This window comes from Sapajus apella, unplaced genomic scaffold, assembly GCF_009761245.1.
Source record: "Sapajus apella isolate SASKATOON/1434 unplaced genomic scaffold, GSC_monkey_1.0 scaffold4, whole genome shotgun sequence".
NCBI classification, from domain to species: Eukaryota; Metazoa; Chordata; class Mammalia; order Primates; family Cebidae; genus Sapajus; species Sapajus apella.
The window spans coordinates 47,367,032-47,392,598 of record NW_022436944.1 but is presented as its reverse complement, the minus strand read 5'-3'; the positions used below and the strand labels follow the sequence as shown (position 1 = coordinate 47,392,598).

Below are 25,567 nucleotides of genomic sequence, written 5' to 3'. Positions count from 1 at the left end.
CACCCACCTCAGCCTCCCAAAGTGCTGGGATTACAGGCTTGAGCCACCACACCTAGCCAAAATAATTATTTTAGTAAGAATGCCGTGTGATATTGTTTGGCTGTGTCCCCACCCAAATCTCATCTTGATATCCACATATTGTGGGAGGGACCTGGTGGGAGATAATTGAATCATGGGGGCAAGTATTTCCATTGCTGTTCTAGTGATAGTGACTAAGTCTCATGAGATGTGATGAGTTTATAAACAGGAGTTCTCCTGCACAAGTTCTCTCTCTTTGCCTTCTGCCATCCATGTAAGACATGACTTGTTCCTTCTTGCCTTCCACCATGATTGTGAGGCCTCCCCAGCAACATGTAACTGTAAGTCCGTTAAACCCTTTTTCCTATAAAAATTATCCAGTCTCTGGTATGTCTTTATCAGCAGTGTGAAAACGGACTAATACACTGTGTCATACTCTTTTTTTTTTTTTTTTTTCAGATGGAGTTTTGCTTTTGTTGCCCAGGCTGGAGTGCAGTGGTGCCATCTCGGCTTACTGCAACCTCCGCCTCCCGGGTTCAAGCCATTCTCCTGCCTCAGCCTCCTGAGTAACTGGGATTACAGGCGTCTGCCACCATGCCCAGCTAATTTTTGTATTTTTGGTAGAGACGCAGTTTCACCATGTAGGTCAATCTGGTCTTGAACGTCTGACCTCAGGTGATCCACTCTCCTTGTCCTTCCAAAGTGCTGGGATTACAGGCATGAGCCACCATGCCTGACCGACATACTCATTTAAAGCATGGCAACATAGAATTGCTGTATAATCACAAATATATAAAAATTAAGTCAATGTCACCAGACATGGTGGCTGATGCCTGTAATCCCAGCACTTTGGGAGGTCGAGGCGGGTGGATAATTTGAGGTCAGGAGTTTGAGACCAGCCTGTTCAACATGGTGAAAACCTGTCTCTACTGAAAATACAATAATTAGCTGGCCATGGTGGTGGGAGCCTGTAATCCCAGCTACTTGAGAGGCTGAGGCAGGAGAATCGCTTGAACCTGCGAGGTGAAAGTTACAGTGAGCCAAGCTCCTGCCACTGTATTCCAGCCTGGGTGACAGAGCAAGACTCCATCTCAAAAAAAAAAAACAAAAAAACAAAAAAACAATTATATTTCTGTCGGGTGCAGTGGCTCACGCCTGTAATCCCAGCACTTTGGAGGCCAAAGCGGGAGGATCATGAGGTCAGGAGATGGAGACTATCCTGGCCAACATGGTGAAACCCTGTCTCTACCAAAAATACAAAAATTAGCTGGGTGTGGTAGCACAAGCATGTAGTCTCAGTTATTTGGGAGGCTGAGAGGCAGGAGAGTCTCTTGAACCTGGGAGGCAGAGATTGCAGTGAGCCAAGATCGTGTCACTGCACTCCAACCTGGGTGACAGAGTAAGACTCTGTCTCAAAATAAATAAATAAGTAAGTAAATAAGGTGATGTTTTATATTGTTGGGATAATACAAAATTTCTAATCTTCTTAAGTGCGAAATTTGTGGATCAGAAAGCTTACTGGGAAATGATTAAAAGGGATTTTTGTTTTTTTTTTTTTCAGAGTGTCTCCCTCTGTCGCCCAGGCTGGAGTGCAGTGGTGAGATCTCAGCTCACTGCAACCTCCGCCTCCTGGGTTCAAGTGATTCTCCTGCCTCTCAGCCTCCCAAGTAAATGGGATTACACATTACTTGGCTAATTTTTGTTCAGCCTTAACACTGTTTCTTTAATCCAAATTATCCACAGTATTATCATTTCAACATGTAATTAATATAAGATTATTTACAAGATTATTTTCTTGGTGTGTTCAATCTTTTAAACTTCAGCATACCTCAATTTAGCTACATTTCAAGTCATTTCCCTCCCTAATACCCTCTAATGGTGGGTCTGCAATTTTGTATATAAAAACAATCCAATTTCCTTAGCATTTATTCATTCAATATATTTTTGATGCCCACAATGTGCCAGGCATCTGGGATGTTCCCAGTGACAAGATACATCCTGCACTTGAGTTTTCACTCTACTGAGAATATAAAGTCCCCAGGAGCCTGGTAGACAAGGCCTTTCTCTTTACATGAACCTAAGCCCACCTTTCTCCCATCTTGTGGTTTCCCAATCAGATAATAATTATAAGCATTTATTGTTTCTTTCATGTAGATGCTATACCTGATGTTGTCATTTAATATTTATTACAATTCCCTTGAGGAGGATACCACTATTATCCCCAAAACATTTTCTAAAAGGAGGCTTTTGCCTGGGCTTGGTGGCTCACACCTGTAATCCCAGCACTTCGGGAGGCTGAGGCAGGTGGATCACTTATTAGGAGTTGGAGACCTGCCTGGCCAACATAGTGAAATCTTGTCCCTACTAAAAATACAAATTAGCCCGGTGTGGTGGCACACACCTGTAATCCCAGCTACTTGGGAGGCTGAGGCACGAGAATCGCTTGAACCCGGGTGGCAAAGGTTTCAGTGAGTCGAGAACTCACCACTGCATTCTGGCCTGGGTGACAGAGCGAGACTCCGACTCAAAAAAAAAAAAAAAAAAAAAAAGGCGGGGGCTGGCAAGATGAGGTAACTTACCTAAAGACACAACTAGCACAAGGAGAATCGGCTGGGGTAGTTTGCTCCCAGAGCAGACAGCCTTCACCATTGAGCACCCCTAATTCAGATCAACTGTGATCTTGCTGTGGATCTTGTTTTGGCCGTTACCGCTATCTGTAAGGAGTCTCGCTGTCTCCCAGGCTGGAATGCAGTGGCGTGATCTTGGCTCACTGTTGCCTCTTCTTCCCGGGTTCAAGCGATTATCCTGTCTCAGCCTCCCGAAGAGCTGGGGCTACAGGTACCTGGCTAATTTTTGTATTTTTAGTAGAGATGGGGTTTCACCATGTTGTTCAGGCTGGTCTCAATCTCCTGAACTCAACTGATCTGTCCATCTCAGCTTCCCAAAGCATTGGGATTACAGGTGTGAGCCACTGTGCCCAGCTGGAAAAACCATTTTTTCTCTCTACATTCACACACCAAGCAATCTTCAGTGGACACCAACTGGGTATCCTATAATTAACTTCAATTCTGATGCTATCTACTTGGAGATAATGTCAGATTCCATTAGTTGAGGGCTTAGCCCCACAAAATTACCCCCACTCCAAATATCATAAGTAGTAGGTTATTTTCTGTACTTCTGACAGACCAGCCACAAACCAGAGTTCTCATCAATAATTTGTTGAGATGCCTCACATAACTCAGCGAAACACATTTACTGTTTTACTAGAAAGAATATTACAAAAGAGGTCGGGTGCGATGGCTCACGCCTGTAATCCCAGCACTTTGGGAGGCTAAGGCAGGTGGATCACCTGAAGTCAGGAGTTCGAGACCAGTCTAGCCAATGTGGTGAAACCCCCTCTCTATTAAAAATACAAAAATTAGCCGGGCGTGGTGGCAGGCACCTGTAATCATAGGTACTTGCGAGGCTGAGGCATGAGAATCACTTGAACCCAGGAGGTGGAGGTTGCAGTGAGCCGAGATTGAGCCGTTGCACTCTAGCCTGGGTGACAAGAGCGAAACTGTCTCAAAAAAAAAAAGAGTATTACAAAAGATAGAGATGAACATCCAGATGAGGTGATGGAAAATGAAAGTTATGGGGGCACGTGGAGCTTCCCTCTCTAGCCACCTCCACATGTTCAGTAACCAGGAAGTTCATCAAATGTTGTTATTCAAGAGTTTTTATAGCATTTAATCCCAGCCTTCCCCTTCCTTCCCATTAGATTGGTAGGTGGGGCTGAAAATTCCAAACCTCTAATCAACTGGTCTTTCTGGTGCCTGACTCCATTTCTGGTGAATGGACTATCTAGTGGTCCCACTGTAGATAACTACATTAGTTAGCATAGACTCAGGAATTATGAAAGGGGCTAATTTTGAATAACAAAAGTCATTCCTATCACTCAGGAAATTCTAAAGGTTTTAGAAGCGCTATAATGGGAACCTGGGACAAAAACCAAATATATATATATATATATATATATGCTTTTAAAGACAGAGTTTCACTCTTGTTGCCCAGGCTGGAGTGCAATGGCATGATCTCAGCTCACCAAAACCTCTGCCTCCTGGATTCAAGTGATTCTCCTGCCGCAGCCTCCTGAGTAGCTAGGATTAGAGGCATGTGCCACCACGCCCGGCTAATTTTGTATTTTTAGTAGAAACTCAGCTAATTCTTTTGTATTTTTAGGAGAGATGGGAGTTCACCATGTTGGCCAGGCTGGTCTCGAACTCTTGATCTCAGGTGATCCGCCTGCCTTGGACTCCCAAAGTGCTGGGATTACAGGCGTGAGTCACCTCACCTGGCCCAAAATGTGTTTTATATTATAGCACATATACCATCATGAATCAGTTTCAATCTACTCTATTTCTCAGTTGCTTTTCCAAACCTTTTCATATTCACCTTTCTCCCACAGAGGGCAGCCTAATCCCCTCCCACTCTCAGCAGAATTCTTTCCATTTCTTTCATGAGGTTCCTAGGACTCAGAACTATGTGCATTGCGTTGCTGACAGTTGTTTATACATTGGTGTTTTCCACTCTGAACTCTGAGATCAGGGACAAAGTCTGTTTCTGTTATTATTTCTTCATTTTTTGAATATTTACCCGAATGCCTAGCCTATAGAAATAAAGAACAATGGCTTTGCACGGTGGCTCAGGCCTGTAATCCCAGCACTTTGGGAGGCTGAGGCGGGTGGATCACCTGAGGTCAGAAGTTTGAGACCAGCCTGGCCAACATAGTGAAATGCTATCTCTACTTAAAATACAAAAAAAAAAAAAAAAAAATTAGCCTGGCGTTGTGGTGGGTGCCTGTAATCCCAGCAATTAGGGAGGCTAAGGCAGGAGAATTGCTTGAACCTGGGACATGGAAATTGCAGTGAATGGAGATCGTGCCATTGCACTCCAGCCTGGACAACAAGAGTGAAACACCGTCTCAAAAAGAAAAAGAAATAAAGAACAATGAAGTCATTTTTCTTTTATCTTTGCCCCATGGAGGCTGCTCTGGTGCTCTTGAAAAAACTATTTCAATGATTTTATTTTTCCTTACAGGATCAGATCATTGGGAACATTTAAATTTTAGCTATGAGACCAATAAGAAGCAGTAAAGATATATAATTGCCAAAGAGCCCTCTGCTAAAAGTTAAGAATGGTTTCATGCTTTCCAAAATGTCAAACAAGCGGCTCTCTGTTTTTACAAACTATATCTTGGCCTATAGAGAATTTTTCCTGGGAAGATTGTTCGCTCCTCAGGATAGAGATCTCGCCAAAGGGTTGTAGGATTACCTACTGCTCCAGAGAGCCAGGACGTATTCTGAATTTAGGATACGCTGAAACTCCTTAACTTTAGGTACTATCACTTCATTGCTAGTGATGAATTTAGGTTTACATTTACCTTTGTTTAGCAAATATTTCCCTGTGCCACATTTCAGATGAATATTTAAAATAGTCAAGAAAACAATTTACCTTTCAGCACCTTGGAACACTTTATAGCCATCTCTGGTTCCACGAAAGCAATTTTAACCACAATCTTCTTGAATGAACTTTGGCTGAGCTTGAACTAAGTGGGAAACGGAGAGGGATAAATTGTGTAATTCAGATCTTTGCTACATTCTTCTTCCAGCAGTTGGGATGAAAAGAGGAATGGAAAAAGTGCATGGCAACAAAGACGTCACTAAAAAAAATATTTGTGGATTAAATAAACCAATAGTCTTTTCTTTTTGTGAGATGGATGAATAGAAATTCATTGTTTAGCAAGGTCTGCCAAGCATATATTTTTAAGACCTTCATGAAGTTGACTATTTAACACTTTCAACTCTGACACCATGGTCTTTGGCTCCTACTTTGTTTTTGTTAGTACAGCCACATCCTCAGTTGTCACCTAAGATGCTCTTATGTCTTAGGAACACATGTATTGCCCCACCTGTACCTTTACTCATTTAACACATATGCTGAGAGTTTACAGGGGCCAAACACTCATGTAGGCACAGGGCTATCAGAGAAAAAACCAAAAACCAAAAACCAGACAAATTTGCCATACACAGGAAGCTTACATGGAGCTCACATTAGTGTGTGTGTGTGTGTGTGTGTGTGTGTGTATGTGTAGACAATAAGCATAATAAGTCATAAAATATATAGAATGTTATAGCTGGATGCAATGGCTCACATCTGTAATTTCAGCACTTTTGGAGGCCAAGGTGGGTGGATCACCTGAGGTCAAGAGTTCAAGACCAGCCTGGCCAACATGGTGAAACCCGCCCATCTCTAATAAAAATACAAAAAAAATTAGGTGGGTGTGGTGGTGGGTGCCTGTAATCCCAGACACTCAGGAGGCTGAGGCAGGAGAATCGCTTGAACCTGGGAGGAGGAGGTTTCAGTGAGCTGAGATTGAACCATTGAATTTTAGCCTGGACAACAAGAGCGAAACTCTATGTCAAAAAAAAAAAAAGAATGTTATAAGGGGATAAGTGTGATATAGAAAAATAAAGCAGGGAAAAGGGAACAGATACAATAATTATAATAATTACAGTTATGTAATAATTGTATATAATATTGTATACAATTGTAAATATTGTATACAATAATTACAGTTTTATGGGGGGGGGACTACATTGTAAGAGAGCCTAGAGAAAATTCTTCAAAATAATACCAAATTAGAAAATGGTATGGGCACAATGATTGATGCCTTAAACTGCTTTAGGAGGTGTCCCCCCCCATTTCCTCACTCTCCATATTCTTCCTTTTTATTCTCATTTCATCCTTTTTTTTCCTTCCTTACCATTCAACTTTCTTTATTGAGGTATTAGAATGGTGCCATAGTAAGAGCAGTTCCACTCACCAGAACTTAAAACCAGTTATCTCTGTAAGCCTCAGCTTCCTCATCTGTAAAATGGAGCTATAATATATTTTGTAGCTTTTTTTTTTTTTTTTTTTTTTTTTTCTGCTCTAGTCAATGAAAGGGACACTTTATTGAGGCTCTAGGGCCATGGGCCTGGGCAGGAGGCTGCCCTTCGAGGAAGAAAGCGTTATTTAAAAAATTATTTTATTATTCTTTTTTTTGAGAAGTTTTGCTCTTGTTGCCCAGGCTGGAGTGCAATTGCATAATCTCGGCTCACCACAACCTCTGCCTGCTGGGTTCAAGCGATTCTCTTGCCTCAGCCTCCGGAATAGCTGAGATTACAGGCATGCACCACCATGCCTGGCTAATTTTGTACTTTTAGTAGACACAGGGGTTTTTCCATGTTGGTCAGGTTGGTTTTGAACTCTCAACCTCAGGTGATCCGCCTGCCTCAGCTTCCCAAAGTGCTGGGATTATAGGTGTGAACCACTGCACCCAGCTTGGAAGAGCATTATTTGAGCTTCTTCTGGGTGCACAGGTTATTGATATGGCCGTACTTCCTGTGGAAGTTGACAGCACGGGGGTACAGGCAAATATAGCACTTGTGGCAGATCATCTTGTCACATTTGCATTTCTGGGCGAGCTGGTGGAGGGAAGGCTCAATAATGCCACCTTGAAGGCGCAGCACCAGGTGCAGGCTGGACTCTTTCTGGATGTTATAGTCTGAGAGAGCGCGGCCATCCTCCAGCTGTTTGCCAGCAAATATCAGATGCTGCTGGTCAGGTGGGAGACCCTCCTTGTCTTTGACATTCTCAATGGTGTCACTGGGCTCAACCTCAAGGGTGATGGTCTTGTGCGTGAGGGTCTCTGCATCTCTGCCACCTCTCTGAAGAAAAAGAGGACGGTGGATATTTTGTAGTATTGTGAGGATTATTGAGATGAAATACGTTTGCGAAATGTCACAGTCTTTAATTGCAGGCCTCTTTACATAGTAGCTATTAATAGAGGCACATCTGCTCTTGTACAAGTAAGTGAACAATGTGTGCTGGACTAGAAGTAACTCTCTGGAAAATTTAGGACAAAAGAGGACTAGGGCCCAAACAAGGAATGAGTCATCGAGCATACCTGGCTACCTATTGCTGACAAAAAAGTTTACTAATACCCTGTCGGGGATGAATAGGATGTGCGCTCTGGATCCGCTGATGTATTTATATATGCTTCCTTTGCACGACTTCAGTTCTTCCCAACTAAACTTTTCCTTATCTTTATTAAACACTCAAGAGAAACCTGTTAAAAATAATGACAATTATCAGCATGCTGTGTGCCAGGCACTTTTATGAATAGAAATCCCCTTAATCCTTCAATGAGCCTGTGTGGCAGGTATTGTAATCATCTCCAGTTACAGATGGGATATTTGACAGATGCCCTATTGGAGGAACTCAAGAATGTGGCAGCTGGCCCGCGTGGTGGCTCACGCCTGTAATCCCAGTACTTTGGGAGGCTGTGGCGGGTGGATCACCTGAGCGCTGGAGTTCAAGGCCAGCCTAGCCAACATGGTGAAACCCCGTCTCTACTAAAAATACATAAAGGAGCCTGGCGTGGTGGCGCATGCCTGTAGTCTCAGCTGCTGGGGAGGCTGAGGCAGGAGCATTGCTTGAACCCAGGAAGCGGTTGCAGTGAGTCGAGCTCGCACCATTGCACTCCAGCCTGGGCAACAAAGACTCCGTCTCAAAAAAAGAAAAAAAAAAAAAATGTGGCAGCTGTCTTGGTGCCCAGTGGGCGAGCAAGCACATGAGGACACCTGGTCAAGTGTACCCCCTCTTCCACAGTCCCCGAGTTGGGGTTCGTCCCTACTGGACTGAGAGAAAAGAAACTTTCGGGAGTCCTGAAGATCTATTAGTTGCTTAGGAGGTTATTCTGGGCGTCTTTGAGAGAGGTGGCGTCCTCCTGCCCTGCGGTCTCTCGAGAGTGTAGTTAGGAGCCAAGGAAGGTAGGTGGTGACCTCAGGGGAGCTTCCCACTTGAAAAACTAGCTAGACCCTCAGCTTCGGTCAATTAAGCTTATACAAAGAGGGGCGGGGCGTCTAGGGGAGGTAGCACAGGGGAGGGGGGCGGAAGTCTGCCAGCCGCCGATTGGCTGGGGCAAATGTCCGTCCCGCCTCCCTCCCGCCCCATCTCCGGGTGGCCTCGCGGCGCGGCCTGCGGGCGCGCGGAGGAGGCTGGCGGTGCCAGACTGGCAAGGGGGCGTGACCCGAGGAGGCGGGGCGGGGGGCGTGTCTTCCCGGGCCCCGGAGCCGCGCGCGTCACGGCTTGCGGCCCCGCCCCCGAGCCCCTCCTCCTACGCGGCTCCCTTCTCCTTCCCGCTCGGTCCTCCCGTTCGCTCAGTTCTCGCTCCAGGTTCCACGCCGCGGCCTCGCTCCCGTGCGAGAGCCGGCCCAGCGGCCGCAGCGCGCACACGCGCACCCCGCGTCTCCCGCGCCCCGCTCTCCCCACGCGCGCATACCTCGCGCACGGACGCAAGCTCGTTTCTCCTCGCGCGCCGGGGTTCAGCGGCGGCGGCGACAGCAGGCGGACCGCGCGGGGCAGCACCGTAGCGGCCGCCACGGGCTGGCTGGCTGGCGGGCCATGGAGGCAGATGGGGCCGGCGAGCAGATGAGACCGCTACTCACCCGGGTAACGAGCAGGGTGAGGGCGCCGCGGCGGCGGGACTCCTCGGCGGGCAGGGGGAGGGCGCGGGGCGAGGCAGACAAAGGCGGGGGGCGCGGCTGGCGTCGCGGCTCGGCCACCTAGTCCCAGGCCCGGCGCCCCCTCCACCTCCCGGCGGCCGGCGCGCCTCCCGTCCCCTTTGTGTGGCGGCCTGGGGCGCGGGTGCGAGGGGGCGGGCGGCTGCGCCGGGGAGGCCCGAGTCGGGGCGGCGGGCGGCGCGCCGCGGGCATCCTCGGCGTGGCTCAGGCGGGACACCGACATCCCCGCAGAGGCCGTGTGTGACCCCGACCATCCATCCATCCCTCCCTTCCTTCCCGCAGCGCTCGCCTCCCGTTTCTCAGCGCGCTCCCCAGCCGGGATCCCGGTTCCGGTTGGCGCAGGAGTTTCAGATTAGCACCTCGAAAAACCTTTCTTCTCCTTCTAAGGAGGACCGCGGCTCCACCTGTCTGTAGCCCCAGGCAGTGGTGAAGAGCTGGTTGAATCTTTCCCCCTCTTTCCGAGTGTCCCCTCCCTCTCCGCGGTGCGCTTTGTTCGGTGCATTCTCCGGCCGCGTGGACTGGCCGCCCTCCTTCGCGACCTAGGCTGTTTCTTGGTTGCCTGCCGGGTCTGCCTCCTCTGGCTGGAACTCGGGGAGTAACCTCCTGCCGCTGGCCAAGTAGAAGGAGGAGGGTGTCCTGAGCTGTCTGGTGCTCCTTCTCTAACTCAGCTAGCAAAATCGCGTTTCCTGCCGAGACTGGCTTTGGCTTTATGGTTAGAGGGGAGTGAGGATGGACTTAAGGCCGGTGTTGTGATGATGGGTGAGTGGCTCATGCTTGAAGAAGCGGACTTCCTGCTTTCATTAGAGCACTTGCGTCCCCACAGTTCTTTCTCCTTTCCAAGTTCGTGACTCAAAGGAGATGGAAGTATTCTAAATTTTCCTACTTCTAATTTTTACTGTGCGACCAGCAGAGGCGGGAAGGTTGCAGGGAAAATTGTCTCGTCTTTCACAGCTAACAGGAAAATTGCTTCTCATGTGTTTTTCTTCAAGAGTTATCTTTAAACTTCCTGTCGGCTTTCCCTTTTAACTTTTAGGATTATTGTCAAGGTTATGGCAAGTAGTCATTCATTAGTTCAGTACGTTCATTTATAAGTTCTCCAACATAAAGGAAAACTCAGTCTCCAGATAGTGAAGTCATTTAGCAGTGGTTATTGGAAGATCATTCAGTGATGGAATACTGGAAACTCATCCTACATAATTTTCTGTAATTCCTTTGTTTTTCTTTTTAGACAGAGGCTCGCTTAGTCGCCCAGGCTGGAGTGCAGTGGCGCTATTTCCTCTAACTGCAACCTCTACCTCCTGGGTTCAAGCGATTCTCCCGCCTCAGTCTCTGGAGTAGCTGGGATTACAGGCATGCACCACCACGCCCGGCTCATTTTTTGCATTTTTAGTAGAGATGGGGTTTCACCATGTTGCCCAGGCTGGTCTCAAACTTCTGACCTCAGGCAATCTGTCTGCCATGGCCTCCCAAAGTGCTAGGATTACAGGCCTGAGCTCTACGGCGCCTGGCCTTCTGTAATTCTTTCTGTAGCCTTCTAATAAACGGTTTTATAGCACTTTCCCTGTGCGTTTCAGGTACGATGTCTGTTCTTAAATTTATTTGCAAACTTTCAGTTGAGCAGTAAAGTACGTTCGAGTTTTCACAGAGCTGGATAGGAACTATGGTGTGTTTTCAACTATTGCCTGCTTAGCTAGTAGAGGAAACATATGATAAGGCCATTGCCCTCCAAATTATTTATTCATTCATTCATTGTAATACTTATTTAGACGATTATTTACACTATCCTGTAGCGTCCAACAAGGCAGAACCAGCTCCAGCCTAATGTTTATTTTTTTTGAGACCAGAATTTCGCTCTGTTGCCCAGGCTGGCATGCAGTGGCTGGATCTCGCCTCACTGCAACCTCCACCTCCTGGGTTCAAGTAATTCTCCTGCCTCAGCCTCCCAGGTAGCTGGGATTGCAGGCAAGTGCCACCATGCCTGGCTAATTTTGCATTTTTAGTAGAGAGGAAATTTCATTATGTTGGTCAGGCTGGCCTCCAACTCCTGACCTCTGGTGATCCACCCACCTCGGCCTCAGAGAGTGCTGGGATTACACACCTGAGCCACCGTGCTCAGCCCACCTCTATCCTAATAGTAGTGATAGTTGAGTTGGGAGATAGATGACAAGGGAATTATTAAACATTGCTGTTAATGGTGTGGTAGGGGAGCACTTTGGAAGGGTAAACCTACTAAATCTTTGAGAAGATAAGACTTGGCTACAGTTAACACATATAAATCGATAATAGAAATACAGCAAACTAACATGTAGTCTAAGAATAGCATGAGAGAATAGTAAAACCGTAGGTTGAACTGATTTGAAAACAGGAAAGAGGAACTATTGGCACTGATAAAATTAAATCTTTGCTCACCCAATTTTGGTAAATGAAAGTCATAAAAATGAGAGATTATGATAGTCATCAGTTATAACTGTTCTCCAACCCGCAGCAGACTGTTCATCAGCATAGCCAAAAAAGTAGAACAAATTAATATTCATAAAATGCCGTCTTAGGTTTGTGATTATGCAAAAAAATGTTGAATAGATTGGTGGCAGTTTATATTACTCTGAAACTGGAGCCCATCTGTTTCATGGTTTAGCCTCTATGTTTTCCTCTGCCCCTAAAAGTCTGTAGTTTTCATTGATCAGGGTGTTGGGATAGAGAGAGGAACGTCATTAATCTTACAAAAATGCAACTTATCTTTTGCTTTGCTATAAAACCTCATCATTGTAAGTCTCACTTGGAATTGTCAGTTTTTTGTTTTGTCTCACTTTCCAGTATGGGTTAAATTCTGTTACAAAGAGCATGGTTTAGAAAGTTCCTCAGTTTCAGCAGGCAATCTACTTTCTTTTAAGCAGTGCATGATTTAACACAATTCTGATACTACTGCAATTTTGGGACCATGATATTTTTCCATGATTTTGTTATGATTTTATTCATTTTGCACATATTTACTAAATATCTCACAGGTGCTAGGTAATGGGGATATAGCCAAGCAAGGTAGACAGAATCCTGCCTTCGTTGAGTTTATTCTGGCATATGGTGTGAACACAGTGATAGCATTTACTTTCCTGCTAATTCTGTTTGTGAGTGCCAGTTAAAACATTTCATGAGTCTGTTAGAAATTAAAAAAAAAAAAGTCAATATGTTTGGGCCACAATCCACGGAGTTGTCGTAAAGGGAGAGAGCAAATCTGAAACTGTAGGACAAGGCTGGTTGCTCTGTTTCATGCCTGTAATCCCTGTACTTTGGGAGGCTGTGGTGGGAGGATTGCTTGAGCGTAGGGGGTTCGAGACCAGCCTGGGCAACATAGCGGGACCCTGTCTCTACAAAACATAATCACCCAGGTGTGTTGGTGCTCGCCTCTAGTCCCAGCTACTTGGAAGGCTGAGTCAGGAAGATCACTTGAGCCTGGGAGGTTGAGGCTGCAGTGAGCTGTTGTCATGTCACTGCACTGCAGCCTGGGTGACAGAGTGAAGCTGTCTCAAAAAACACTGTAGGACAATTGAGTTAGATTCACGAATTGTTTTGCCTGGTAATTGAGATGGGGAATTACACAGGTTTTCTTCTAAGAGCTTAGAGAATTTTGTTACACTAGACTCTTGTTATTTGAATAGGTTAGAATACAAAGTCAAAGTAACCTGTTGTTAGAGGAACCAGGTATATTATTTTAGTGGTATGTGGTGTGCTAACCAATATATTCTAAAATTTTGCTAGGTATAATTGTCAACATCCTGTAATGGGTTGTTTTCTTTCTCTTTTCCTCCCCCTCCTTCTTACTGTATCTTACCACAAATATGATCTTAAAGTGGATAGGATCTGCAACTGACAAAACTGTGTGGGCCATTTAGGCACTTATAGATCTTTCCATAGGGTTACCGTTAAAGATTAGTTACAGATCAGTGTAGCTTTTGATTTATACTATAGTTTCTTCTTATGATTTTCTCTGTAGTTACCACTTTTTATGCATACAGTATTTTCAGTTCTGCAATATGCATGTACATTCTAGCTTACAGTGAAATTTACTTCTTTTTGTTTAGCAGGCAACTTTGTGTATTTTGTTGCATTTTTTGCAATTTGGGAAAATTTAGATTATTTGCAATTATAATGGTGACAAACCAGTAAAAGGTCTATGGTTGACATAGTGTTATGATAGTGTTTGGCAGTGCTGCTGTTGACAGTCTTCCCTAGGCCAGAGGGCTAGCTGATTAGAGCGGACTAGGTTGCCTCAATTAGTGACTCTTTTCTTCCATGGAGTAGACAATTTCAAATGAATGTTATGAGAGTGGCCTAACACTTTTTGTTGTTGTTGTTGAGGCAGGGTCTCACTCTCAGGGTTGCCCAGGCTGAAGTGCAGTGGCATAATCACTGCTCACTGCAGCCTCGACTTCCCAGGCTCATGTGATCTAAGCCTGAGCCTCCCGAGTAGCTGGGAATATGCACACCACCACACCTGGCTAATTTTTTGTACTTTTAGTAGAGACAGGGTTTCAACATCTTGCACAGGCTGATGTTGAACTCCTTGGCTCAAGCGATCCACCCCCCTCTACCTTCCAAAGTGCTGGGATTACAGGCGTGAGCCACTGCACCTTGCTAACACATCTTTTCAGTACTTGGTTTAGAAAGCTAATATGTTTGTGCTCGCCTCGGCAGTACATATACTAAAATTGGAAAATTAATATGTTTATGATATAGAAGATTTGCATTTTATCTGGAGCTGATTTGCCAGTATCTTCAGGTTCTAGTTTGGCCTTTTTTTTTTTTTTTTTTTTTTTTTTTGTATTTTTGGTAGAGGCAAGGTTTCACTATGTTGGCCAGGCTGGTCTTGAACTCCTGATTGCAAATGATCCACCTGCCTCCGCCTCCTAAAGTGCTGGGATTACTGGAATGAGCCACTGCTCCCGGCCTAGTTTGGCAGTTTTAAGCAGATTTTCAGATTTCTTTCAAAGAGGATGTTTTAATTTTTCTTAAGCCATTTTAATGCATGTACTGTAAGCAGTTTATTTTTAGTATCAAGAGGGCAAAGCACAGTGTTCATAGTGAAATAGAGAAGATGCTTTAATGTTTTAAATGTACTTTTTATTGTTTTCAGAGAATTTGATGTGAACTAGTGTCATTTGGTTCTGATTCTGTTCACTTACATCTTAGGCAGTAGAGAAGTTGTCTTCTCTTTCTCTCTGGATTCCAGGGCCGTATTGCTTCTTTTCAGTCATATTTCCCAATTTGGAAAAGATGTCAAGTAGCCTATCATCTCTGATGAGGAACATGAGAAATGGTTATACTTTTGACAGTAGATTCACACTTGGAAGATGCCTGTTTTATTTTGTTATAGAAAGGAATGTGGAATGATTTTTCAGAAGAGCATGAAATAGGGGAAAAGATGATACTTAAAACCTTTTTTCTCTCATAATTTGCCCTAACACATAATTAACACTTTGTGCTTTTGTTCTTGCTGCATATTCTTTGATACATACAATGTTTTTCATTGAATACTATTTTTTTATTCTAGAAAAATACTGAAATACAAAGAACTACTCTTAGGAATTGATGTACTCAACAAGTAAGAATAAAGCAAATTTATGTATAGTAGACCCTTTCCATTGAGTCCCATCATAGTACTGGAGATGTTTTCTGTTAAAGTCTTCTAAGAAACAAATTTTTGATAGTGATTTAAATTAAAGTTTTCTATTCTAAATATTGTACTATGGTGACTGAGATATTATCTTGAGCTAGAAAACATTAAAAAAATGTTTGCACTTTTTAACATTTGCTCTGGGTGGTGGAAGTTGTGTCAGGGAAGTGAGGGAGGAAGGATGGAAAGGGCTGCCATTCTGTGAATTAGAACAGATGCCTTCTTTAGGCAGATGCAAACTTTAGCACAAAGCATGATGAGAGGACCCTGGGCTGAGCTTCAGCCCGCCTCCGGAAACCCTTCTGTAAGGTACTATTCCCAAAACCAGATGTGGTAGTCCTGAATGTATCACCTTTCTAAATTAATACCTCTTGTCTCCTAATCATTTCCCGTAGCTGACTACATCTTGCTTGGGATTTTTTGATCTACATCTAAAACTCCTGGAATTTTTTCCCCTTTCTCCTGGGCATTCATATTGCCACGTTCAAATTTGCAGCAAAATTATACCTCTGGTAGCTGCTGCTGTCAGTTGTGAAATGTATTGTGTCCTAAAAAATCCTTGATGTTAAGATTTCATACTGTACAAGACAAATTAAAGACCAATTTTCTAGATCCTGTAAGAATCTAATTTATTTAAAGTAAGAGACACTTTAAAAATCAGACCACAACCCCTTGTAATAGTTCCCACTGTAATTTAGTAAAATTTACTTTGATACCATTAATGATTAAACGTGATTCCTTTGAGTATGTTTTGTTTACTTTGCACCAAGGTAGAACTCATGGTGAATTCTCTGCTTTTTCTTACCCATTTGCTTTGCATGAAAAGTGTCCTGGGTTCTCTCCTAGCGTTTGGAATATTAACGGTGCCATAGATAATATGGCATTGTCTAGTTAAAATTAAAATAGAGATGACCATGGGATCTGTGATGGGCCTCCGGGGTCCTTGAAGCCTCAGAAACTATGAAAAATTTTATGTTCCTATGCATTCTTTCCAGGAGAGGTCAAATAGCTTTTTACTTTCACATCTCAAATGGCTTTATCATTCAAAAAACAGCTAAGGAATGCATTCTGAAAATTAAGCTCAGCTTGGTTTGTGTCTTTCTTCAAAGTTCATAGTCTTATATTTATTTTAAATGGCTGACAATAATGATTACATCCACTCCATTTAACATTCCTTTACAGTTTGTTTCATAGAATGCTACATCTATAGGAGGTTTTGCCAGAGAACCATTCCGTAGACAGGCAAGTTTGGAAAATGTCTTACGTCATACTATCTGGAGATGCACAAAACATAACAGTGTGTATTAAAGGTTCTGAGTAGGACCAGGCATGGTGCCTCATACCTGTAATCTTTGGGAAGCTGAGGTGGGCGGATTGCCTGAGCTCAGCAGTTCAAGACCAGCCTGGGCAACAAGGTGAAACCTCGTCTCTACTAAAATACAAAGATTAGCCTGGTGTGGTGGTGTATGCCTGTAGACCCAGCTACTCAGGAGGCTGAGGCAGGAGAATTGCTTAAACCCAGGAGGCGGAGGTTGCGTTGAGCCAAGATGGCACTCCAGCCTGGGTGACAGAGTGAGACTCCATCTGCCCCACCAAAAAAAAAAAAAAAAAAAAAAAAAAGGCTCTGAGAAATCTTATAATAAATATATTAAGCTGGGCGCGGTGGCATGTGCCTGTAGTCCCAGCTACTTGGGAGGCTGAGGTGGGAGGATCTCTTGAGCCCTGGAGTTCTGGGCTGTAGTGCCTTTGGCATCAATATGATGAGCTCTTGGGAGTGGGGGACCACCAGGTTGCCTAAGGAAGGGGTGAACCAGACCAGGTCGGAAATGGAGCAGGTCAAAACTCCCATGCTGATCAGTAGTGGGATTGTGCCTGTGAATAACCACTGCACTCCAGCCTGGGCAACAGAGCGAGACCCCGTCTCTAAAAACAAAAAACAAAACAAAACAAAAAATACATTAAACTTTGATGGGGAGAGAATGCAGCTTAGTATTAAATGGTATTGCCAAACCAGAGATCTTTGATTATTCCAGACTAATGAGAAACACAAGTGAAGAGGAGGAGCAGTGGTTTGGTATCAACCATGGGTTCAGATCTTAGCTTAGCCTCTAATGGTAGAGCCTGAAAATTATTTGAAAATCCCTTTCTATCTGTGAGTTCACATCTTTAACACACTTATAATAATAAGTGATTAAATGAGAGACCTAATAAAATGCATTGTTCAGAGCAGGCTTTCTCTAAAAAGTTAGTTTTCGGTTCTTCACTAACTTGCCACACAGCAAAGGACAAAATCATAAATCTTACATTAGGATTTGCATCAATGTGAGAAACATGACATTCCTCCTGCCCAGTGCTAGAATTAGAGGAAGAGTATGGTAGAACCTTCAGCGGAGTTTCATTTTTTCTTCCGAGGGGCTAGAATAATGCTGAAGTTACCAATTCAAAGTTAGCTATAGTTCTTTCCTTCTATTTTTAAAAGGTTTTATTACATAAGTTTTGTGAATTAAGTTGCTGATGTTATAGAAATTAAGTATCTGAATGAAATTTGCCTCTCTGCCTCCAGGTTCCCTGAGGGCTGGGGGATTGCATTTTCCTGGGTCTGCTAAATTCTCAATTAAGTCTAGCCTAGGGTTCAACACATTGAACAAATGTATTTGTTCAGCAGATGAATGTTAGGATGAAGTTAGTCTGTTATGACACTGCTGCAAAGAACTACCTGAGACTGGGTTGTTTATGAAGGAAAGAGATTTAATTGACTCAGTTCTACAGGTTATAGGATGGGAAGACTCAGGAAACAGATATGGTAGAAGGGGAAGCACAGAAGTCTTCACATGGTGGCAGGAGAGAGAGAGAAGCGAGAAATGCTACACACTCTCAAAATCGAGCTCTCATGAGAACTCATGAGAACTTCCTGTTCTCATCTGCCCCAGGATTCAGTCATCTCTGACCAGGCCCCTTCTTCAACACAAGAGGATTACAGCTTGACATGAGATTTGGGTGGGGGCACAGAGCCAAAGGATAGCAGATGATATCATGACTCAATAAGATTGGAAATTGAATATACTGCTAGTTAATTGTTTAATTAGTCAAGTGATACATTGTATGTTTTTTGTTTATGGTAGTAACCATTAAGAAAAAGAATGCTACTTTGCTTGATACAACTGCCAGTAGAAGAGAATGTTTCTTGCCTTGTTTCCTTGAGTGGCAGTGTTGAGTAAATACAGTAAGTGCAAGTTGGATTGATTCCAAAGAGTACGTAACATTTTTTAAACCTGAGAGAAAATTTTAGGCAGGTGAATATTAAGCACCATTCAAATGAAAATTTCATGAAAATTTAATCCTATTTTCACCACTTTTAAGTATATTTACACTGATTGTTGGAAAACAGTGGGTATTTTACTTAAATCTTAATACTTGTGTAATTTTGCTTTATGAAAAGCAGTGACTTCTGATATATGTGATTATAAAACCACCAAATGACAAGAGATTTCAGATTCCAGATGTCAGCTGTTATATGTATTGGTTTGAAATTACTCTATTCTGTTCTTTTTAGAATTATTACTTACATAGTAGAAAAATAATTTTTCTGTTCATCTGCTTTTAATTTTGTGATTTCGAGGTTTGCAGACCCTCTTCCTTCCTGGACTCTGCCTCCCTAACTTGCCAATCCATGCATAAATGTTTATACAGGTGTTATAATTAGCCAATGCACTGACTCAGTAGAGTCCTTTCAGTAATAGTTTGTCTTTATTATTTTTTTTTTCATAATTATTCCCAAATGACCTTAATTATGAAATGTGCAAGAGTAACTTCCTTATCCATTTTTGCTTATGCCACTAGCAGTATCCTCGGATAAGATTTTGTTATGAGCCTGTTTGTATTTGGGCAAGTTGGTCATTTGTTAGGAATAAGGGATTCATTCAGTCTAAAATTGGCCTTCATTTGGCCTTTCATTTGATGTTACTGAGCCATTTTATTCAGTAATAGAAAATTCAGTAAATAATCACAGGCCTCAACCCTCATTTTGAAAACAAGGTAAAGTTTGGAGGTGGCTTAACCTAGATGTGACAAATATATGTTTGGGTTTCACATATACCTGAGTTCCCCATTTCTAATCTGCCACAAGGTGGCTTTGGGCAACTAACATCTTTGAATCTCACTTTTCTCATTTGCAAATTGGAATTACTGTATTAAACTTACAGGGCTTGTCTCATGATAAGGTAGAATGCTGTGTATAAAATGCTAAATGTGCCTCTTGGAAACTTGCTATTAATAATCAGCCTGTGTTCTTATGGAGTATCCGACATAACAAAATTCTGAAAGAGTTTGTGTATAGAAAGAAGAAAGAGAAAAAAATCGTGACTATCCTTAAACTCTTGGTATTTAGATATTCTAGATAACTATGTGGGCAGGAGTTTGATACTGTTTTTTTTTTTTCTTTCTTTCTTTTTGAGACTGAGTCTCACTCTGTCGCCCAGGCTGGGATGCAGTGTCACAATCTCAGCTCACTGCAGCCTCCATCTCCCAGGTTCAAGCAATTCTCTTACCTTGGCTTCCCAAGTAGCTGAGTTTACAGGTGTGTGCCATCATGCCTGGCTAATTTTTTTGCATTTTTAGTAGACATGGGCTTTCACCATGCTGGCCAGGCAGGTCTCAAAAACTTCTGACCTCAAGTGATCCAGCTAAGTGCTGGAATTACAGGCATGAGCCACTGCGCCTGGCCTGTTACTGGCTTATTGCCTAAAGCATCACATTTTAAAGGATAAGACATTGACAAAAATGTTTAAAAGCTTAAAGCATAATATAAATATCTTCCTTTAAATGATTTAACCATTTTGACAAAATATTTAAAATGTGATATATCTCTCCTTTTAAAAATAGAGTACTGATCACTAACTAGCTTTAGACTGTTTTTAAAACTTGTTTTTAACTGTTTTCTTTCATCAGTGAATTTCTTTTCTGCTGTAGATTTGTTACCAATAACAAATGAAATAACAGTTATAATTTATTATCGTAACTTAAAGATGTTTAGGAATTTCCAGAATATGTGGCACTGAATTTTATGGGGTAATATACTCAATCTGCCTATCATCTGTCTATTTATCGATTTATTTTTTGAAATGGGGTCTCACTCTGTCACGCAGGCTGGAGTGCTGATAGGATCTCGGCTCACTACAGCCCCTACCTCCTGGACTCAAGCAATCCTCCCACCTCAGTCTCCCCAGTAGCTGGGACTATAGGCACGCACCACCATGCTTGGCTAATTTTTTGTATTTTTGGTTTTGCCATGTTGCCCTGGCTAGTCTCCAACTCTAGCTCAAGTGATCTGCCTACCTCAGCCTCCCATAGTGCTGGGATTACGGGCGTGAGCCTGGCCTCAAGCTGCTCTTCCAGTTTAGAAAAATGTGATTTATGAAAGAGGTTATTAAAGTAGGAATTTTAAAGTAATACAGCTTGTTGTTAAGAGTTGTATATGTATTGACTTTATTAGTTGCATTATTTTTTAAAGAAATGAGGTCTTGCTATGTTGCCCAGGCAGGAATGTGGTGGCTATTCACAAGCATAATCATAGTGCCCAGGAGCCCTGGCTCCTGGACTCAAGTGGTCCTCTAGCCTCAGCCTCCCAAGTAGCTGGGACCAATGGTGTGTATACACACACTATTCCCAGCTTATCAATTTTTGCGATGTTTTCTTACCTCCATTTTTTAAGCTGATTCATATATTTTTTTTGAAACGGAATCTGTCTTTGTTGCCCAGGCCGGGGTGCCAGTGGCGTGATCTGGGCTCACTGCAACCTCCGCCTCCCAGGTTCACGTGATTCTCCTACCCCAGCCTCTCAAATAGCCAGGACTACAGGCTAATTTTTGTATTTTTAGGAGAAACGAGGTTTTGCTGTGTGATGGCCAGGCTGGTCTCGAACTCTGACCTCAGGTGATCAACCCACCTTGTCCTCCCAAAGTGCTGGGATTACATTACAGGCGTGAGTCACCACAACCAGTCAGTTAAAAAAATTTTTTTTTTAAATTTACTGTCTTGTCATTGACTTAAACTCATGTATTCAATTTTTATATGTTAATTTATTTGCTATCCTCTGCTAATTGCATTGGTTTAGCAATAAATGGCTTAAAAGGTTAAGAAATGAATATTGACTGGATTAGCTCCGAGGATTGTTTTATACCATGCCAGTGCTTTCTTTGTTATGATTGTGGGCTTTGAATAGTTAGGGGCAGTTAGAGATTGTAATTTGGTAGCAGTGATTTTAGGTGTTGGGGGATTGCTGCCTCTGCTCATTTAGAATCAATAGCTGATTGGAGGAGTAAATACTGTTCACTGAGAAGATTTTTGTATAAAGCCAAAATGATAACATTTTCAGCTTTATTTTTCAATCAGCCTCAGGAATGTCACATAAAGTGTAAAAAATGAGCGTTGGCTGACAAATTTTTGTTGGGCCTGTTAGTTAGGAGTCATTTACTGTGTAATGCCTCAAATGTCAAAACTTTTGCTTTAGTTTGTCATCTGAAACAAATAAACCCGAACCACAGTTTATAAAATCAAAGCATGGGACCTTTAATGGGAATTTTTTTTTTTAATTTTATTTTTTTAAATTTTTTAAGAGACAAGGTTTCACCATATTGGTCAGGCTGGTCTGAAACTCCTGACCTTGTGATCCCCCCACCTTGGCCTCTCAAAGTGCTGGGATTACAGGTGTGATCCACCGTGCCCAGCCCTAATGGGAATTTTTTTACTCACTTTGTTGATGGTGTATTAAAGCTTCAAATTTGCCCCCTTTCACTTTGTTCTCCATTTCAAATAGCTATGGGGCTGAAATTCTGACTAGCCTGTGCCTGCTTTTAATGTAGTTATTGTTAAATAAAATTCAGAAAGGATCTACCCCAAATATTCATCTTCTGAATCTCTTCCTTACTGCAGATTGAATCTTTTCCAAGCAGCAGGTTGTGACTTATTAATAACTTGTAAGAACAGTGTAGTGTATTAAAAGTGTTAGAAAAGAAAGGAACAGAATAGAAAACTTAAAAACTACGTTACAAATAGTAAGGACAAGTATTGTTTTGTGAAACCTTTTATTCATGCATACATACATACATGACATGTTAAGAGGTATGTTATGCTTGGCCTTTTGGCTAAGATCAAGTGAAGAGGTATGTTACATACTGGGTCGTGATGCAAAATGTGTTTCCAGGGTTTGCTGTTTTTTTATTTTTATTTTTTAAAGTTGGAGCTACTCACTGTTTTATTCCTTTACTTAAAACAAGTTGGAAAACCATTGCTATAGATTAGCAGTTGATTTCATTCTTTTGGGAATAATACATACATATATATTCATGTGTTCAATATATACATCAATCATATGTATTCCTTAAAATGTTAACACCCAAGTATTAGTATTTAGATTAAATGCTGTTATTTGGCTTATAAATTAACAGTACATCAAAGTTTTTATTTTGGCAAATTTAACTTCATACTTCATTATTAGATTACTTGTTCCATGTATAATATTAATAAATTGAGTTTTAATGAGGAGAAAACTGCCAACAGATTATCTTCTGTTTAATTTCCAACTCAAATTAACTGCTTAAGCCTTTAAGCTCATGGGCAAAAAAAAAAAAAATCTACAATTAGCAAGACTTTGTTTAGTCAGTTTGACTCAGAAATACTTGAAATATGGCAGTGTGTTTAATTTGAAGAGGACTAAATGGAAAACTATACCTTGTCCTACGCATCTCTTCATTTATATCCTTTGTAATATCCTTTATAAACTGGTAAACATAAGAAGTGTGTCTGTGAGTTCTGTGAGCTGTTAAAATTTTAGTGGTGCTAAAAACTGAAGTGGTTTGCCCAAATTAAGCAATGTGAACTCAGCAGTGATATTTAGCAGTATGAAGCCCAGTGGACTGGCTGTGCTCCTTACTGAAACATATGTTTTAAAATGGGACAGATTTCCATTTGCCTTATAGAGATTTCTACTTCCTCTTTTCTTGACTATTTGCTTCAAGTTTATCTGTGTAAATCAAATTAAAATCTTCACGTTTGTTATAGTATTAACACTGGTTTATTGTGTTAATGTTTGTGCTGCTTATTGCTGTGATTTCAATTTTGTTAGCTGGTAATGAATTGCTAGTATTTTAAAATAATGAAGTGAACATTTTTGTGATTGTTTTACTTAAAATTCCATAAATAAGGCCTATGAGTAAAAATATAGTTTAAAACAGGGTATGGTATGTGGCCTAGGGGAATGAACATGGGTGCTTTGAAATCACATACTCCTGATTTGAATAATGATCAGCTGTGTTACTGTAAGGAGTTTTTGTGAGAATTAACAATAATGTTTGTAAGTGGCCCAGTGAAAAGTGCATTGTCCCTAGAGGTAGGACATTATTTTAAATTCTGTCTTATCTAAGCTGAAGCAATTGCAAACATTATTTAACTTTTCTGAGTCTCAAGTTTCTTCTTTCACATACTTGGGAGAGTAACACTTGCTACAATTTTTTTTTTTTTTTTTTTTTTTTTTTTTTTTTTTTTTTTTTTAAGAGATGGGGTTTCACCATGTTGGCCAGGATGGTCTCGATCTCTTGACTTTGTGATCCACCCGGCTTGGCCTCCCAAAGTGCTAGGATTACCGGCATGGCTGGTTTCAAACTCCTGACCTCAGGTGATCCATCCGCCTCAGCCCCCCAAAGTGCTGGGATTCTAGGCGTAAACCATTGTGCCTGGCCAAGAAAGTAAAAAATTTTAAGAATTTAAAACATATCTTCTCATAATTAAAATTGTGCACCTTTTCTGTACCCCGCTCCCCGCCACTTTTCTGACATACAGAGAAACACAGGTCCTCTGCTTTCTCAGCAGTATCATTTGCATCTAGTTACATTCCTGTATTATGTTCCTATACCGAAAAGGTAATTCCCCATCTGTAAAGGGAAGTTAAATGGCTACTGCATATGCTTTCTTAATCACTTTAATTCCTGTACAGTGTTCCACCTAATTTAAAATTTCTAGGTTCCCCCCGCTTTGGCTGATTGAAATTCACAATTCGAATTCTAAGCCATTTAGTATTTCTTTCTCCTGAATTTAAAGATTTCAAAAAATCTTAAATTGATTATATAATCAAATTAGTTTAAAGTGAATTAAATCAGTTAATTTGATTGTATAATTTAATGACTGCAAAGCAGCAAAAACGTTATTACTTTTTTTTTTTTTTTTTAACTGTGCCTACCAGTTCGGTTTTAGAAAATGGGAAAATGGTTAGGAAAATTTTGAACCATCTTCTGTAGGTAGCTGAACTTGTGAAATGCTTTTTCAAAAATGTTACTTGCTTTGTTATTAAAGTTGTATCTACTTGAAACAATTGGTTGTAGTTTTTTGTTTGTTTGTTTGTTTTTTTGATATGGAGTCTTGCTCCGTAGCCCAAGCTGGAGTGCAGTGGCGCGATCTCGGTTCACTGCAACCTCCATCTCCTAGGTTCAAGCGATTTTCACGGCTAAGCCTCCCGAGTGGCTGGGATTACAGGCATGCCTGGCAAATTTTCGTGTTTTTGGTGGAGACTAGGGTCTCACTACATTGCCTAGGCTAGTCTCAAACCCCTGAGCTCAAGCAATCCGCCTGCTTTGGCCTCCCAAAGTGCTGGTGTTGTAGACAAAACCGGGTTCGTATCACACGGGCGGGAGAGTAGGCACACAGACACTTTGAAATGTAAGGGGTTACGAATTTCTTGGATAAAAAAGAGAAAACACAGCAAAGGAAGATGGAGTCCGGCTAACAGGCTGTCCATCTCACCAATTGAACTCCATGTTACTACCCCGGAACAGGCGGGGACAGGCTCTTGCCCCTGCCAATGGCGCCAACTTTTCGCGCCTCCACCTTATCCTGCCAGTGCGCAGATAGTTACGTAGACTCTCAAGAGGAAAAGGAAGAACACCGCAAAGTGAGATGGGGTCCTGGTAACAGGCTGTCCATCTCACCAATTGAATTCCATGTTACTACCCCGGAACAGGAGGGGCCAGGCTCTTTCCCCTTGCAAATGGCGCAAACTTTTTGCCGCTCCACCCTATCCTCCCAGTGCTCGGGCCACTGGTAGGTTGTCTTGGTCTGTTTACTTGGTGCTCTCGTTAGGATTACGGGCAAGAGCCACTGCGCTGGGCTGGCTTGCTTGCTTGCCTTTTTTTTTTTTTTTTTTTGAGACAGAGTGGAGCTCTGTTGTCCAGGCTGGAGTGCAGTGGTGGCGCAGTCTCGGCTCACTGCAACCTCTGGCTACCCG

General features: G+C 42.3%; 1 protein-coding gene and 1 pseudogene across 16 annotated transcripts in view; one reads left to right on the top strand and one right to left on the bottom strand.

The window, feature by feature from the left end:
• Positions 1-7,344: 7,344 nt before the first annotated feature.
• Positions 7,345-8,299, bottom strand: LOC116538045 (annotated as a pseudogene).
• Positions 8,300-9,237: 938 nt separating this feature from the next.
• Positions 9,238-25,567, top strand: part of SLC4A7 (solute carrier family 4 member 7) — a 101,148-nt gene continuing 84,818 nt past the window's right edge. For 4 of the 16 annotated variants that reach the window (XM_032268205.1, XM_032268267.1, XM_032268195.1 and 1 more), the window contains exon 1: positions 9,272-9,567. In XM_032268205.1, coding sequence (XP_032124096.1) covers positions 9,508-9,567 — 60 coding nt within the window. In that variant the 5' untranslated portion in view covers positions 9,272-9,507. Of the gene's footprint in view, positions 9,568-25,567 lie in introns of all 16 variants that reach the window. The other 12 variants (XM_032268183.1, XM_032268214.1, XM_032268155.1 and 9 more) reach the window with 5 other exon arrangements.